Genomic DNA, 18,455 nt, shown 5'->3' with positions numbered 1-18,455 from the left:
GTACACTACTCTATGATGTTCATTGGTCTTATTAAACGATACGCTTTGTTGAATACCGATCTGTTGAGCAGTTGTAAAGTAATAAAGGATGCGTATTTTATTAAGTAGGTAGTACTATACTTATAACAATAAGTTCTTTGACTCTATTGTTATTGTTATCAATTTGTTTATATTCACCTAGAAAGCCATAGTTGGAATTAAGAACTTTAGTAAGCTGAAGTTTTCTTCTGTTAATTCTATATTCAGATCAGACAATCCCGAATATGATAACAATCATAGAATCATCTATAATAACCTAAACAGCCTTAGAAACTCCACATTCAGCTAAAAAAATCGCTATAATTCGAGAACGACATCTGATTGTTAAAATATAGCTTCCGGGTAACATTACCTATCATCCTAAAAAAAACTAAAATCAGTTCAGCCGTTTGGGTCCTACCATAGCACAGATACACAGACATGGTAAACATATAAATAACCCCTCTCTTTATCCTTCAGCGGTAAAAAAATATCAAACAGATCGACAAAAATGACTGAGTAATCGATGAACATACATAAAAAATATATACCTACATACAGACGAATTGAGAACCTCCTCCTTTTTTCGAAGTTGGGTAAAAAACAGATTTAAATCATCACATAACATCGACGTTTGAAAGTTGCCCTTCCGCCTGCAACCCAATTTGAATAATGGAAGAACGAATTTGCTAAATGGACGTCATGCCCTCTGGCCCGAGAGTGAAGATTACTGGCGGGCCGCTGTGTGGAAATTGTTACGAGAAATGTAGGAAAGCATTGGCAATTACAGAAATTGTACAGATTTGTATGTGTTTTTAATCTGCGGCTGAGAATGAGAGGTGTTTGACGCGAGTGTCTGGGTTGTAGTCTAAGGGGCCTAAGGGTTGAAAGGGTTTAAACAGTACCTACATGATGTAGAGGTACATTCGTCCGCGTGTTCACTTTAGGAAAAGTTAGGAAATCCATCTTCTTCCCCACAGAACCCGAATATATCTAGTTCAGTCAACTTTTATATGTAGGTACCTACTATAAACTTAGGCAGCTAAGAGATAATGATAATAGGCAATAGACGATTCCCGATTTTATAATTATTTTGACACGATACTATACTTTATGTTGTAGATACATATTTTATAGAGTACAAAAAATTGTACCTGCAAAAAATTGGGCAAAACTGTCGGCTATCCCAGTAGCAGAGTCCTAGTGCTGGCAGGACGCCAGCAAGCGACCAGCAGAATTAATTACTCAAGCCACCGCCAGATGGCGCCAGCAGGTGGACCGCATATTTCAGGCTGTCTATGGAAATTCAGCTCTATAATGGAGCGCTACAGTTTTAATTACTTTGGTAACTGTTTTGGGTTTTTTTGTGTTATAGTTTTGATGTAAATTAGGTAAGAGGCTGTGGATATAAGTGGCTGAAAACTAAAAGATTTATGTAAGTAATTAGCTGCCATAACCGTAACTTTGCCATAATTATTCTATTACTAACATTATTATTCCATACAAAGATAAATTAATATTAATTTATTTAACAAAACATAGGTAAGTGCATTAGGTAGGCCTACCTACCTGTATCTTATGAACCTTATGAAACATAAGATGTGACAAATCTAAAAGTTATGATCACGACCTGAAAGCAAAGTTCATAATTATCTTCCTATTATATTGATAATAATTATTATCATGTCCTTACTTAACTCATTCTAAAGATCTTCATATCAATGAAGCCACCACACTCAAACCCCCACAACAGTTAAGTAAGTAAGTACTTCATTATTCACACAAAAAGCTACCCCTAAAACAAATACAGTGTATTCTAAATTCTAATCATCCCATATGGCTCACGAAATAATTAATGCATGCGAGTAATCTGTTAAATGGTGGTTATCTGCATGATTGATTGTATGGACTTTAAAAAAACTGCAAAAACGAAAATCTCATCAAAATATCCTATAGTCTGTCCGTCATACAAAACCATTCGACCGTGACCTCGCTTAGTCGAAAAGTGCTTCAAAAGTCCCAGCAATTTGTATCATTTAGAGATCTACGTAAACTGGTTTCGAGTTAAATATTCATAGACATGTCAGAGGTATTGAAAAATACATTATTTATCGCAGAGTACTCGGTCCATAGGTATTAAGTGAGCCTTTTTTGGTTGGCTTCATATTTAGGTGCTTCACAAAAATTGTACGAAATTAATTTGTTTGAAATAACCTAACTTCATTAAGTATTAGGTAAGTAGATAAGTATTATTAGATATTTTTTTTAACTCTACTTGTACTTAATTAAGTAAGTTAGGTAGTACATGCTTATCAATGCTTTATATTGTAAAAGAAAGGAATGACTTGTTTTTATTTATTGAACTATCAATTACGAACATAATATTTCGTAGTGCATTTTACAATGTTTAAACGGTATTGCATAGCTTGGTTTTAGCAGCTTGATTGGTAAGACTGCAGCTGATCACAGCCAGAACCAATAAAGTTTTTGGTCTTACCTGCACAAGTATACCTATCAATATTTATTTTATGACTATGTAGTACTTATGCGTATACTTACTGCCACTATGATCGACTATATTATTATACTCACATATTTGATGGGGTCTGTTTCACAATGTACGGATAATGTCTACCTGTGGGATAAAATACATGATGTCATACAGAGTGTGACAGCATGTCTTTTATCCCACAGGTAGCCATTATCGTGGCCATTATCCAGACATAGTGAAACAGACCCTTAGTAAACTTAGACATTCTAGATGTCTTTTAGATAACTAGATAAGTGTTTAACCCTATCCAAGAGCCAGGTCCTCACAGCTTCTACTTTGATTCCCACTCCGGATGGCTTAAAGGGGATCCAGACAGACAGACCTTTAATTCATCCGTCTAGGTTCAGATCCAGGCTACAATCTAGCTCGAGACGTTAATGGTAGACCTATAATACCTATCGACCGTGCTGCTCGCGTTTCCAATGTCATGTTGAAGAAAAACATTTCGAAGACGGAAGATGGTATAATTTAAGTTGTTTTTTACCACAACTCTTGATCGTTTTGACTACGAAATGGAAGTACTTTTTATGCGATCATTGTTACCTATTATGTAATTTTACTATTTATGATACTTAGGTTCATATTTTACTCTCTTTCAAGCGTTGAATATTTGAAGTTATATCTTTGTATCCCAGTAATGGTCTACGTAAACTGGTTTTCAGTTATAAATATTCATAGAAGAGTCAATGGTATTGTGATTGTGATAATTTTTGTATAGTAAAATAAGCTACAATGGACACGCGCAGCACTTCGCAAGTCGATGCCGGACAATGAATGAAAATCGCGATAAACGCCTTTATTACCCGTAGCCGAGCCATGCCGCCGCCGCCGCCGTGGAGAGAAGCCAAAAACTATCGACATCGCTAACTAAGAAATACTAGCGGGAACGATCCTACTAGATATGCATAGAAATCGGCAAGGAAATTTGGAGGAATAGATGGGGAATCTTAGAAGGACGTGGGTATTGGTAATTAAGTAGGTACTTTTTTTAAATCGCAAGCTGTAGCTCATGAGCTTATTTTCAACTTATATACATAAATCGATGAAAGTTCAAGAATTTAATAAATATACGTGTAGTTTTTTTTATTTTAGGTTCACGAAATATTCGTCCTTGTTTAACGTATCACCGTTCTTGCTCGTTACTCGTATACACGGGCTCACTCTGGGCAGTCCACGACTGGCTAATCTTTTCACCATTTTCTAACCTGTGGAACGTAAAAACGTGGCACGGCCTCTCCCGAACTCCTTTTCTCGAAGCAGTTCAGGCCATTATCGACCCTGTTTTTGATGGTTTTTAGTCAACACCAACTACAATTTGCCGTCACGTTGCTCACAAAACAACAAAACAGGGCACTAACGATAGCCAATCAGACTCCTCAGCGACTTTGTCCCACTTCCACAATCTCCCATCTCCGCGACCTCAGGGGCATGGAACAACAGATGTAGCACTTAACCTAATGGCAGGATCCTGAGTGCTTTACACGATCGCATTATGTTCACCTGTGAATGTTTCGTGTGAACATCGCTGTTTTGTTGGGTACACGGGATCATTTGCAAGAATCATTTGTGGAAACTATCCATGTATAGTTTGCTCTTTATCCAGATATATTTATTTACTAGCTGTTCCCGCGCGCTTCGCTTCGCCTTAAAAAGTTTTCCCGTGGGAAATCCGGGATAAAAAGTAGCCTATGTTCTTTCCCAGGGTCTAGACCGTATGTATACTAAATTTCATTCGAATCCGTTCAGTAGTTTTGGCGTGAAAGAGTAACAGACAGACAGACAGACAGACAGACCGACACAGTTACTTTCGCATTTATAATATTAGTTAGGATACTTGACGACCGAATGGCGTAGTGGTTAGTGACCCTGACTACTGAGCCGAAGGTCCCGGGTTCGATTCCCGGCTGGGGCACATATTTGTTTAAACACAGATATTTGTTCTCGGGTCTTGGCCCGCCCCCTATTACATTGGGACTAACATAACACTGGCGACAAGTGGGTGCAGCAATGCACCTCTGCCTACCCCGCAAGGGAGTACATTAGTACAAAATGTGAGTGTTTGTTTTTGTTTTTACTGCACAATTTACAAAGAGTAGGTGGACTTTGCTAAAAGCACTTTCGGGAGTATATTCGTCTTTTAGCGTTTCGGTAACATGGTTATAATTTGTGGGCCTCTCGGACATCAAGATAGCCCGCCTCATTGGCAGAATAAAAGGCATATTAGGTAAGAAACATATCCATACCTAATTTACGTAGGTATTATAGAGTGAGACATCGTACTCAAAATTCTTTATCCCAGAAATGTTCATTTGAGAGAAAATGCATTTATCATAATAGCGTATTTAATATTTCATTATCAAACACCATCATGAAAATTTATATTCTATTACGTTTGGTTCATCTGATCACAACAATTTGGTCCAACTTTTTGATTGCTTTTAAGATAGTCTTCTTTAAAACTGGTATTTCTTCGTTTATCTTCAGACTCACATAGCTCAATAGTCTTCAAATCTCTCCGACTGATCACATGGTAGTAGAAGAACAGCACAACGACAATAATAAAAGCTATTTGCCCATTATCTTCCAGCATGTAAATGGACAGTGATATCTTATTCATTATGTTCTGGAGTTTACTATCGAGACCCAACATAATATTCTCATTATGTTATGGGAAACGTAAAATTTTGTGATCTACAAATCGCTGACACTGACAGATTATTCAGATTATTGAAAGCTCTAACCACAGAGAAAAAAACACTACGTTATAGCTCTTTCGTTACGGATACTCTACAAAAAGTTTTCCATTCAAAATACAATAATAATACAACAGTCAATTTGGAAACAAGGTACTTACAAGCAAACAAGTACGTTATTCATCATCATTAGGCAGAAATCATCTACTAAAAACTTAAAAGAATAGAAATACCTAAATGATATGAAAAAAAACAATAAGTACCTATTAATCAGACTTTATCTTCTGTGATAAAATAGTTGATACAAAAATATTTAGAATTGCTTTTGCGCTTGCGCGCCATTGTTTCAATTTATATTGCATTTCGAAGAGATAAGGTTGAAAAATGTATTTCTGATAACATCATCTCGTATTAATGGCTGCATTTATTCACTGTTGCATCTGCGGAATTCTATTAAGCCGTCACCTTCCACGATAATAGCATTAAGTGCATTTTGTATGCAAGTAGGAATCTGCCAGAGTCAAGGTGTCATTTGGCAGCGAACTACATGGTGCTGAAGTAGACGGCGTGTCGCAAGTTCTCAACTGTTACTGACCACCATTGAGACATAAGTATCGCTTATCTGTCAAAAATCTGCCAGATTAATACAAGTTACAGTTCGGTCCAAACAACTTGATAGTTCCGAAGTTGACAGCGTAATAATTTTAAAGTGTAGTATAGTGCCACAATCTTATCTGTTCCGGTGGTCAAAATGTGTACTAACGAGACGTCATTGTCAAACGTCATTTCATACTCTGTGCGTTATTTGAGTTGTCAATTTCTGCGAAGAGGCTGACGCTATGTTATTTAATTTGTTTTGTGATTTTCTGGGTGAAATAATGCCAAAAGCGCTGAAAAGTGATGCAAGAAAAGTAATTCTAGATATATTGGCTTTATGCAGGAAGAATAACGTATTCAGGCCCCTTTAATTCAGTTTGAAAAATCGGAAGAACGAGTTGCAGCGGCTACAGGTTAGTGTTGCCAAATATGACGAATAATTTTACCCATATACACTCACATGTAATTTTATTAATATTTTCCCGAGAGACCCGTACCCCAGCATTGGGGACGGGATGGGTCGTGATGAAAGTATTATAATCTTTGTTTTTCTTTGATTACAGGTGAGAGTGAAGCTGCGTACCTATACCTTAGGCAGTATACCAAGAAGAATTTTCGCACCTGCATCGATTTTAGACGAAATAATGATGATTAATTACATCTTCTTCTTCCCCTACGAGTATCAAGGGTTGGCTGGAAGAAATGGATTTTGACAAATAGCCTTTGCATTGTCTGAATTTCTTTTAATTTTATGCTCTTGTTTCTTGTTACTTTAGAAAATGTAAAATAAAGTGTTCATAAATAAATAAATAATAATTAAGAACATACAGTTAATATAGTTTATTTTAAGTCTATCTATCTCGTTATTCCCACGACCCACAGATATTACCTATATCATTGTAAAATCTAGATTTAATGTCTTATATCAGTACATAATCAGAACTAATTTTGTTTCTGTTCGCCGTGGACAATTTTTTTATACAACAAATGTCGTTTGATATATTATATCCTCTTTCATTTACTATCGACCCTATATTTTGATTTATCTATACTTATGAATGTACCTACCTAATTATAACAATAGGTAATAGCAGAAATGCATTGCATTTTCGTTTAAACCACGGCAAAATTTAATCGATGGCATCACTGGATTCGATCACAGCGAAGCCGTCACCGGAACAGATAAGATTGTGGCACTATACTTTTGTGCTTTGTCAAACTAACCAATAAGTCCAATGGCATTGATGATTTGTCAGATAAGGGATTTTTGATTGGTAACAATTGGTAATGTGCGGTCGAGGTCGTCTCTATGGACGTGTCATCGAGCGTCGCCGTCGTATCGCTAGCCGTCGAAGGAACACTTAAAACAGTAGTGACGTTGCGACACTTCTTCGTCAGCTGCCTATTTGCGCCTTTAGACTATCACAGCTTGAACAGTTCTATCGGGAAACAGTTTGCATATTTACTGCAAATCACTTTTTGTTGCAGTCCCGGCAACTTTACGATCTCCAGATGAAGATAGGAATACTAATTTAGGTTTTAGTCCTGCTTTAGACCAAAGACCAAGATCTGATAGCGACTGGTAAATTAAATTTTACTTAAGTAATTATGTTCAAGCGTTTTAATCTTAGTAATCTTTTAGCCTCTAAGATTTAATTCATTTATTACGCAAATACATTTAATATCAAAGCATAGGTGTTTTTTTAATGTGTAAAATGAGTAGATGTTGCATAAAAACTATCAACAAACTCATAAGGGTAACTCATCTTTCCCAAATGAGGGGGCTCCACTTACGTTACGAGTTTATCTTTTTTGAAAGACATAATATTTTCCCCATCGATGGGAATCTTTTCCCAAAATAACAAACTCCTACGAAGCCATCATAGGAGGCTTTGAGAAACAATTTAGGCGCGACTAAATGCGTATTTAAGGTGTACGGCACCAATTATAGGACCCCTTCGAAGAGATCAGGAAAATCCTTGGTTGAGTGAATTTCTATGAACAGAACCCTTAGCATGAATTTTCTTTTCATCGTGAACGTGAAGTAGAATTCATCGAGTAGGTAATTTTGTATGAAAATATGAACAGCGCCCCTGGCGGTCGGTACAAGAACTAAAATTTCCCTACAAAATTCATCGAGTCATTTCACGTCACGTTCACGATGAAAATTCATGCTAAGGGGTCTAATATACGTATGTGGCTGAATACAGGGCTTAATATTAATGGAAAATGTTTGATCAGAACTGATAGCTGAATGGTTTGCGTTTGTTTTTAGTATTTCCAAATACTATGTTTATTACATCGAAATAGTTGTTCTACTTCGATGGTTTATTATTCCTATTATAATTTCGTATGTCTCTGAGTTTTAATTTAGGAGTTACTTGTATGTGAATCTTTTCTTCATTGCTATTTATTTGATATAACTTTAGGTACTTACTTATTTCGAAAACAATTAAACATTGTTCCATCCAATACGCACAACAAAGTTTACGCCCTTTGTAAAAGTTTGAAATTGGTTTCTGATTTGAATATTTTTTGCGGAAGAAATGAAATAGATCCCAAAAGTTTTCGATTCAATTTTAGTTTCTTTCCAAAACTTTTAACTTTCCTTCTTTTGTTTTTTATTAGTATATTACCTATATATGTTTATATACGTATGTGAGTGTTCCGAAGTGGTGGAGGATCGCTATCTTTGGTCCAAATATAAGGAGGCCTTTGACCAGCAGTGGGAAACAAATCAGGCTATTTAAAAAAAAACTACCTACGTATTTTGCTATACTACGTACTTTGGTGTTTTATACATTTCTCCTAATAAATGAATAACTATCTCAATTTAGTAGTTATAAAAATACTTCACATTTGCATATGGAAGGATCAATAATTTTATCATGCCATTTAATAATCGTATCTAAATGGCATCTTTCGCCTCGAGCAATTTCTTTATAAGTATCGCCATGGAATTCCGCCTCCTCAAATAAGGCAATGTTATTTGCATTTTGAAAGAGACCACCAATGAGGCTGACATCTAGAAAATAATTGAACATTTGTTTTGTTTTTTTTTTGCTAAAGTCTAAAAAGGTTAAAAGCGCCACCTACCTTATCTGCGTCGAACTTTTCAGCGGATTCCTCCATTCGCGTTCTAGATTCCCGCCTGCCTGTCACTGGCGATTGCGGCGGGGAGACTAGAGCAAAGCTGTTCCGAGCGCTCTCTGTCGGCGACTTGATGAACTCGATTTTACCGCCTTCCACACAAATGTTCGGTGTTAGCGGATAAACGGGCGACATTGCTACGTTGGTATTCGCCAAATGGTTGTACATTTGATTATCATCTAAAGGAATTGTTTTTGGTTTATTCTTCTTTCGATACGTAGATTCGTAAGCTAGGACTTGTGTTTTCTCCTCGGGATGTACTTGTCTCACTTTCCCAGGAGGCCGGTCGGGTGGTTCCGGAGAAACATTGCCGTCGTCACAGAGATTTTCATTTTTCTCGTTGTTTGATACCCTGAAACAATACAAAAAGGATTCATGAGCTAAAACACTCAAACGACAGATATAAGTCTATGTTTCATTAAGATTCTCATTGGATGTAAATGGAACTAGAGCAGCAGCTGCAAGCCTCAGCGCCACTCTGATAAATTTCAGTTTTAGTTCTGCCTAACAAAAGTAGATGGCGCTAGTGTCGCAATATCTAAGTCTCTCGCAACATTTTTGACAAAAACATGAAATTTATTGTGAAAAAGTTTAAAATATTGTTCGCAATCCATACATAAACTTAATTTGCAATAGATAAAATAACAAAAAGTTAAAAAAAACATGCAAAACTTTAAAAAAAATCAACTTAAACCGACAGAATCCTACATCGCGGTATCGAAGTTTTTCAGCACCCTCGGTATATATACCCGGGCAGTTTCTACTTCTATCGGAAGTGTATTCTTTAGTGTGATGTTACTACTGTCCATAGATCGCTAGCTTTAGTTAGAGGATCTGCTCAGCTCGTGACGTCACGCGCTCGTTGTGTGGTCAGCTCCCTGTAGTGTGCGCGGTCCCCGCTCGCCCGCGCGGCTGCGACGGCCGGACGGCGCATGCTCCTCGGGCTACCTTAACCTTACGCGGTTTCAATTAACTCGTTAGCTTAGCTCCGGTTAAAGTCTTCGAGCACTTCCATGCAGCGGGCGGCGAGTAATCTCGGATGCCAGCTTTTTTGAGCAAATTCACTTTTTTTGTCAATTTAGTTTCGATAGTATAAATAAATTGGTGCCTTCCGTAAGTTTCCGATATAATTATCTCTTATATAACTTCATTTATATTCGATTTTACCTTTCATACGGCGGATGACTATTAGAATCCCAGTTGATTAGCAAATTTACATAATACCTATTGTACTGACCGATAACCACCGAGATAATATTTAAAAGACACCGAAGTGCATACAAGCCTATAAAAAAAACATTTGCTCGCAGTCCATCTCTGATCCTACACCAATAAAATGCCATAAAAACAAACCTACCGAGTTCATCGACATAGCTTCCTCCTCGTTCGAATAAGCTGAATAAACACTTAGTACTAAATCTAAATATACTGTCATGCCGTAATCAGAATGTTAATCTTGAACAAACGCTACTGCACCGCTCTTATCACCCTGTATCTTTGATAAAACACCCTGTATTTCCACCCGTATTGCCATAAAAACAGAAGTCAAAGTTAATGATAGATTTCCTTGAGGTAGGTCGGTAGGTTTACTAGACAAACTAGCATTTGGTAGGCGTTATGTCGTAAAGATAAAGCTCGTTTTACAAGACAAAATGGTTAGAGTTAATTTATAGCTGATGTTATTTAAGGATATTTTAATGTTGTGTTTATGTTGAGCTAAGGGCATTAAACTGTAATAAAAAAATGCTAAAAGGATCTGTTTAAGGGGTATAACATTTTGGGCCTTCGACCATTTGCATCGCAGTTTTGTCAATCGAATATTGTGTGTTGTTATGTTGTATGAGTAACCTAACCACGTAACACGTTACGTTAAAACCCCGACATTCAACAGTAAAAGTTGCATCATAACTTTTGAACGGCTAAGCCGATTTTGATAAATATATGGCTTAGATAAAATAGAACACTAGGGGTAACATTACCTATGGTGAAAAAAAACCAATATAAATCGTTTCAGCCGTTTGGGAGCTCGAGGTTTAAATGAAGCTTCCCCTTAACACCAAGTGATAAAAGCAACTTTAATTGCAGGCTTTTACAACCGATTAAAAAGTCAGTTAAATGGAATTAAAGTTAAACAGGACAGAGACAAACAGACATGTTACATGAAGGATTACGATAACTACATGACAGCCTTACACACAGGATGGAATTTTATCAGTGTTAGGGTGCTTACATAGAGAATCGGGTTCCCTGTATCTACCTGTACAGGTAACCTGATTATGCGAAAGCGCTCACTCACGGAGCATTTCCCGGATTTTTAAATGTCATGAGTGCTTTCGCATAACCAGTTTTCCGGTACAGGTAGATACAGGGAGCCCGATTCTCTATGTAAGTACGCTGATTCCCGTTTCCCGACATAATTGGGTAAAGGTACTGAGCAACTTTGGGAACAAACTCTGAAATCGGGAAAAAAATGTGTTTTTTTCTTTTAAGGCAGTATTTGGTGAGATTTCATAGTCGGGTACCTACATAATGGATGTGGCTAATACGTCGAGTACATTGACCTGAACGTCACTCACGAAATTTCACCCTGTATACAAAACCAACAAGAGCTTTGTATACTTACATAAAACACTCTTGTTGGTTTTCAATGCTTTTAGTGCCTGCCTAGGTGTTTTTGCGCTCGAGTTACAGAAATGATAAGCAGGTATTTCTACGTTTTCCCAGTCACTTGAGAGAGTGACCAGGAATGCTGCATCATCATCATCATCATCATCATCAGCCTATAGCAGTCCACTGCTGGACGTAGGCCTCTCCCAAAGCACACCACTGGATGCGATCTGTCACTGAATGCTGCATTATTATAAGGGTTCTGTCAGATGTCTTTCCCCGTAAAACAAGGTAAGTACAGTGCCACAAACTTATCTGTTCCGGTGAGAGCTAGCGTAAATGTCTGATATTTCTTCATTCTATTCTATAAGATTTTAAGTTTGTTCGTAATGGTAATTCGCCCTTGCGGTTTTGATAAACCGATCTGATCTATATCAATATAATATAATTCATCAGTAAGTAATGAGATATGGATCAATTTAGTTCGCTCTCACCGGAACAGATAAGTTTGTCGCACTGTATAAGTAATTTTGCCAGAGTAAAATAACGAAATTGTAGCGTTTATAAAATGACGTATTAAGTAATTTTATTTGCATTCATCCTCACCGGCCAGTACCTAATCTTCCACTTCTGGACAAAACTCTGTCCTCGGCCTTCCTCAAAAAACGATCAGACGAGAGCTGTCGTGCAATCGACACCTTAAATACAACGAGATAGAGCCAGCAGCACTCTGAAACATATATAGTGACGTTACGTTTTTCGTCATATACAGGGTGTTCCAATGTCACGTGACCAACAAATTTTCTATGGATTTTTTTATTTTATTTTCGTGAATTTCCAAAACTCGTAGAACAAAAGTTGTTCAAAATAGGCCCCTGAGTCACTTCCTTTCGGCTTAGTACGAGTATACCCTTTTGCAACATTCTGTAGACTGACCCTCCAGATTCGAACTTTGTTTGCATGTCGAAACGAAACTGGCATTCAATATAACGCTGTATGTAAGCACCTATACTATACCTAGTACTACCTACATTGTTCTCCATAGCTCGAATATGAAATAACTGCATACTTAGATTAACAATATACGAAACAAATGGTGGGTCATATATAAAAAGAACGAAAAAAACTATCCGCATTTTGTTAACTGTTTCAAGTTCAACCTAATGGTAATAACCTATAACCATTGTACCCACGAGAAAGTCACAAATCTTCTAAACGAACTAATTCAAAATGTGAGCTCAGTGATAGTGTTTTTTGTAGAGACCTTTCTTTCACACTGACACTCCATCTGTTCGTGCAATGTTAATCCAAGTCCATAGCCCGAATCCTAACTAATATTATAAATGCGAAAGTAACTGTGTCTGTCTGTTACTCTTTCACGCCATAACTACTGAACGGATTTGAATGAAATTTGGTATACATATGGTCTAGACCCTGGGAAAGAACACAGGCTACTTTTTATCCCTGAATTCCCACGGGAAAACTTTTTAAGGCGAAGCGAAGCGCGCGGGAACAGCTAGTATTAAATAAGTGCACCCAACAGCAAGTCCGCATACTGCACCTGAGAGAGACGGAAGATCAAACAGCTGCCAAATTGAATTGCAACATTCCCCACTTTAGACTGCGAACTGTGACGTCACAACTCACATCCGCTGAAAATGCTACCAAAAATATGTGGAAATACTAGCGACATTTTAAAAACAGATTTGTTTGTCTTTTAGAAATGAAAGGAACGGGCGTGGAAGGCTTTTGAAAAATAGCGGTAGCTTTCTATTTTATTCTGTGTGGGGGTGTAAGTACCTGCACCTGGCTCTCTCGAGTGGAACCTTTGTGCATGTCCCCAAGGTCTAAACTGCCATCCTAAGCTTGGACCATTTCCCACCACGCTGGTCCACTGCGGGTTGGTGGGTTCACATATCTAGATTGTGCTAAATCTAGATATGTTTTCCTTCACCGTTAGAGCGATGGTATAGGTACATTATACTTAAGTTAAAAGAATTCATTGGTACATGTCAGCGCCGGGATTTGAACCCGCATCTCTGGCGTGAGAAGCGGGCGCTTACCCGATTGAGCTACCACCGCTCTAAAAACGGTAGCTTTAAACATGTTGAAATCTGGAATGCTACGACAATATTTTGCGCAAAAAACTTAGTACCTATTTATGTAAGTACTGTTAACGCACTTTCTTCAAAGTATTGCCATTTTATTTATCTCGTACTTACTAAAATAATAGTTACTTAGCACGCATTTATTTAAAACTAGCTGTTCGCGAGCTTCGCTTCGCCTTAAAAAGTTTACCCGTGGGAGTTCCAGGATAAAAAGTAACCTATGTTCTTTCACAGGGTCAAGACCGTGTGTATACCAAATTTCATTCAAATCCGTTCAGTAGTTTTGGCGTGAAAGAGTAACAGACAGACAGACAGACAGACACATTTACTTTCGCATTTATAATATTAGTTAGGATAGTTAGGATTAGGATAATCTGACTTTATAACCATAAAATTATATTTATCGATATGCATTCTAAAGTTATCTTAGCTAAGCCAAACATTCATCAGCAAGTGTATTCTAAGAATAAATCAGAATACAGCAAGGGTAATGATTCATACCATCTAGGTTAAGCTATTCCCGTCTTGGGTTAACTATATGCGCAAGACCTGGGGGTTACTCTCTTCGACTAACGAACAAACGAGAAATATCCTAACTAATATTATAAATGCGAAAGTAACTGTGTCTGTCTGTCTGTCTTTTATTCTTTCACGCCAAAACTACTAAACGGATTTGGATGAAATTTGGTATACATATGGTCTAGACCCTGAGAAAAAACATAGGCTACTTTTTATCCCGGAATTCCCACGGGAAAACTTTTTAAGGCGAGGAGAAGCTCGCGGGATCAGCTAGTAACTCAATAATACAATGAGATAAAGCCGTGGTCAGCAGAGCGCTCCGAAGCTTCGGAAAACCAAAACAGCAGCCCTAAAATCGACTTTATCTCGTTGTATTAAGCGTGCTGATTTCGGGACAGTTCTCGTTGGTTTTTCGTCTATAGTATAGAGTGACCCCACTGATGCGTAGTAAGACTAGTAAGTTGAATCTATATAAAGGGATCTTAGATTTTCATGTTAAGTAGGTATGCTCTTACGGTGAAGGAAAATATCGTGAGGAACCTGCTATGTTCATTCTACTTCATTGCGCACGAAGTTGAAATTAATGAATATTATTAACCTGCATTATTTTTTATGCAATTTACGCTAGCGAGCCGTTTGTCGATCATGTCAATAATGGTAATTGTTACTTAAAAAACAGCAAACGCCCAATATAAACTTACATGGTTTATAGGGATCGTATCCAGTGAAACATAATAAGTAGGTACTAGGTTATTTTTACGGGAGCTTTCATTTGCGAAAATAATATGATAGGTTACTTATGTTAGGTACCTCAAACGCATCAAAATGCAACGAAATTTTTGTAGCCTCAAAAAGTAACACGTGAACTGAAGTAAAAACAGAAATAAACGTAAATATAAATAGTAAGTCTCTTGGCGGAAATGAAGGCATCGCCATTAGTAACGCCGACGGTAAAAATAATTTAGCGGTTAACCATATCCTAGTGTAGCGCTGTACGGTGTTGATACTTTTAAATATCATGTAACCTTAACGTCCAATTTCTCCATAGTCGGTTAGATCGTAACCAGGGAAAGGTTGATCAATTATACGTCATCTCCATATTTAAATTCTTGACAGATGTGCCAAAAGTCAAGCAATAATCTAACCCAATAATGATACTGATTCTGAACGATTCATCAACAGTCTATCTTTCTATTGGCAGGACAATCGACTATAATGTGGCAAGTTACTTGGCGACCCTCCTTGCGGAGTGAAAGAAGTGGCGGGGGCGAGGTAGCACGACATGCTACACACGTAGAAAAGTGTGCCCGGATTAATCTCGCGATAGCTTGTAACTGTTTCTGACGTAAGTAAAATTTTATTCTATGAGTGTTCCCGTAAATGTCATATTTAGCTTAAAATTTATAGTTTGACAGCATTAAAATTTGGATGTTTACCTTCAGAATATCTACCAATTTGAATTTATTTATGAAAAAGTGTTTTATTTTATAAATCAATTTCCATGTCACTTTCATGTTCACTCTCTGTTTGAACTTGTTCATCGTCGTCGTCATCCTCATCTTCATCATCGTTTTCATTAACTTCAATTATAAATCCAAGACAAAAACCAAAAAACATTATACCTACTTTGAAGTATAATGTACTAGAGTACGCCAGTCATATTAGTTCAGTGTACACCTATAATATTTTATGTTTAATTTACATTAAATTATAAATAAACAATAACATACCTGTCCAATACATCGTCAAATACTCTATCAGATTTATAATATTCGTCTTAATTTTTTATGACATGGTCGTCACAATTTCTCCACTTTTCAGGCGAATAATTAGAGAAAAGCAACTGTAAGTCTTTTATCTCTTTATCTAAGTTAGAGTCAATCGACGTTCTTGCGAGCTCGCCTTTCACGTACCGCCACACAAGTTCAATAGGATTTAATTCCGGATGGTATGGGGGTAGGCGAAGCACGATATGACCATTTTCTTTCAAAATTTCATCAATTTTGTAATTTTTCTCTGTGTTTTGCTAATTAATTACTTTCATTAAATCACATAAATTTTGGTTGCTTTCCTAGTTACAAGAACTGACAACTGACGCACTGTCATATGGACTCTTCGTCTTTGTTGTTTACTTTTTCGTATCTGACTGCGCAGTACCAACCTTTAGCCGCGTAGCATGACTGATCCGGTACGCCGTTCTACAAGAAGCCCCTATATTGAGACATTATACGATTTGTAACACCGTCACGTTAAATTTATGTACTTAGGTACAGTATTTTCCTGTCCTGTCCTGATTGAAACAAAAAAATCCGTATATTTCGCGATGCGAGAAAACCCCGCAAAATAAGCTTTGTTGTGTTATTTGACTATTTTGTGTACTAAAGTACAAATTTAACAAAAAAAAAACTGTATTTAATCGAAAAATAGCTTCAAGTATCAATACCTCTCAGTCGCAGTGCTCCACCGTCAGTAACCCGCGAGTGCACTATATGAGTGTTTAGTCTATCGAAGCAACTGTCATCAGTAGAGAGAGTGCAATGCCATAGAAAAATACTTCCTTCCGACGAATATATTTCAAAATGGACAACTTATACGGATTTGTCGTCATAATACTTTTTTGCTCACTTGAAAAGAGCTATCCAACGATGTTTGTCTCATCTTTATTGGACATAGGTCCCAAAACGCCCATTGTCATTTATGTACTTAGGTACAGTGTTTTCCTGTCCTGTCCTGATTGAAACAAAAAAATCCGTATATTTCGCGATGCGAGAAAACCCCGCAAAATAAGCTTTGTTGTGTTATTTGACTATTTTGTGTACTAAAGTACTCTCTCTCAGCCTTCTGTAGTCCACTGTTGGACATAGGCCTCTCCTAACGATCGCCACCCCAAACGGTCACCCGCCATCTGCATCCAGCGGCTTCCCGCTACCTTCTAAAGTACTAAAGTACAAATTTAACAAAAAAAACTGTATTTTAGCGAAAAATAGCTTCAAATATCAAGACCTCTCAGTCGCAGTGCTCCACCGTCAGTAACCCGCAAGTGCACTATATGAGTGTTTAGTCTATCGACGCAACAAATCTTGGCCGAGTTCATTATAATTGCACTGCTGTAATAGAGATAGCGTCACGAGCAGGGTTGCCTCAAATTATCCTAACTAATATTATAAATGCGAAAGTAACTGTGTCTGTCTGTCTGTTACTCTTTCACGCCAAAACTACTAAACGGATTTGAATGAAATTTGGTATACATACGGTCTAGACCCTGGGAAAAAACATAGGCTACTTTTTATCCTGGAATTCCCACGGGTAAACTTTTAAGGCGAAGCGAAGCGCGCGGGAACAGCTAGTACTATAATACGAGTATGTATTGTGCATTTTATTATGTAAGTTCCTATAAGTACCTATATTAATTCAGTGACTAATTAAGAAAATACAATTAAAATTGTCTCCTCGGAAACTATCGCACAACCAATCACGAGAATGCCCTATCTATCCAACGTCTTCTATCCGACCATCTAAAGGTTGTTAGGAAGAGATCGCTCTTAGTAATAAGATAAGACCGCCATTTATATAATATTAAGTTATTATATTATTATGAAGTTATTATATTATTGTAGAATGTACCTACTGGGAGAGAGTGCGACTAGCATAAAGTTCGCCTTACAAGTTATTTTTGTATTATAAAAAAAACACACACACTCACGCCTTGTACTAATGTACTCCCTTGCGGGGTAGGCAGAGGTGCATTGCTACACCCACTTTTCGCCAGAGTGTTATGTTAGTCCCAATGTAATAGGGGGCGGGCCTATTGCCCTTTTACGGGCACATCCAAGACCCGAGAACAAATATCTGTGTATAAACAAATATCTGCCCCAGCCGGGAATCGAACCCGAGACGCCATTCGGCCGTCAATAACTGATATGTTCAAGACATTATTGAAGAATAACTTGATAACACTAATAATGGACGTGTACGAACAGAAACAGACGGCTCAGTAGTCAGGGTCACTAACCACTACGCCATTCGGTCGTCATCATTTTTGTATTATATGTGCAATAAATTATTCTAATTATACTAAGCCGAAACCAGCATGTTATATCTAAGCCCGAAACTGAAAGCAGAATTTTTAAAATTAGCGAAAAAAAAACATATTCCATAGAAACTTAGTTGGTCACGTGACTTTTTACTACGGAGTTATTATTTTTTTGTCGA

The 18,455-nt window shown here is 37.4% G+C and overlaps 1 protein-coding gene across 7 annotated transcripts in view; it reads right to left on the bottom strand.

Annotated features, from left to right (window-relative positions):
• The window catches only part of LOC105390148, a 304,252-nt gene that overhangs the window by 212,978 nt on the left and 72,819 nt on the right, over positions 1 to 18,455 (bottom strand). For all 7 annotated transcript variants that reach the window (XM_038117789.2, XM_038117790.2, XM_038117791.2 and 4 more), the window contains one exon: positions 8,956 to 9,361. In XM_038117789.2, coding sequence (XP_037973717.2) covers positions 8,956 to 9,361 — 406 coding nt within the window. The remainder of the gene's footprint in view (positions 1 to 8,955; positions 9,362 to 18,455) is intronic.

This window comes from Plutella xylostella, chromosome 10, assembly GCF_932276165.1.
Source record: "Plutella xylostella chromosome 10, ilPluXylo3.1, whole genome shotgun sequence".
Classification (NCBI taxonomy): domain Eukaryota; kingdom Metazoa; phylum Arthropoda; class Insecta; order Lepidoptera; family Plutellidae; genus Plutella; species Plutella xylostella.
The sequence above is the reverse complement of the archived record's forward strand: the minus strand, read 5'-3'. Positions and strand labels throughout refer to the sequence as shown.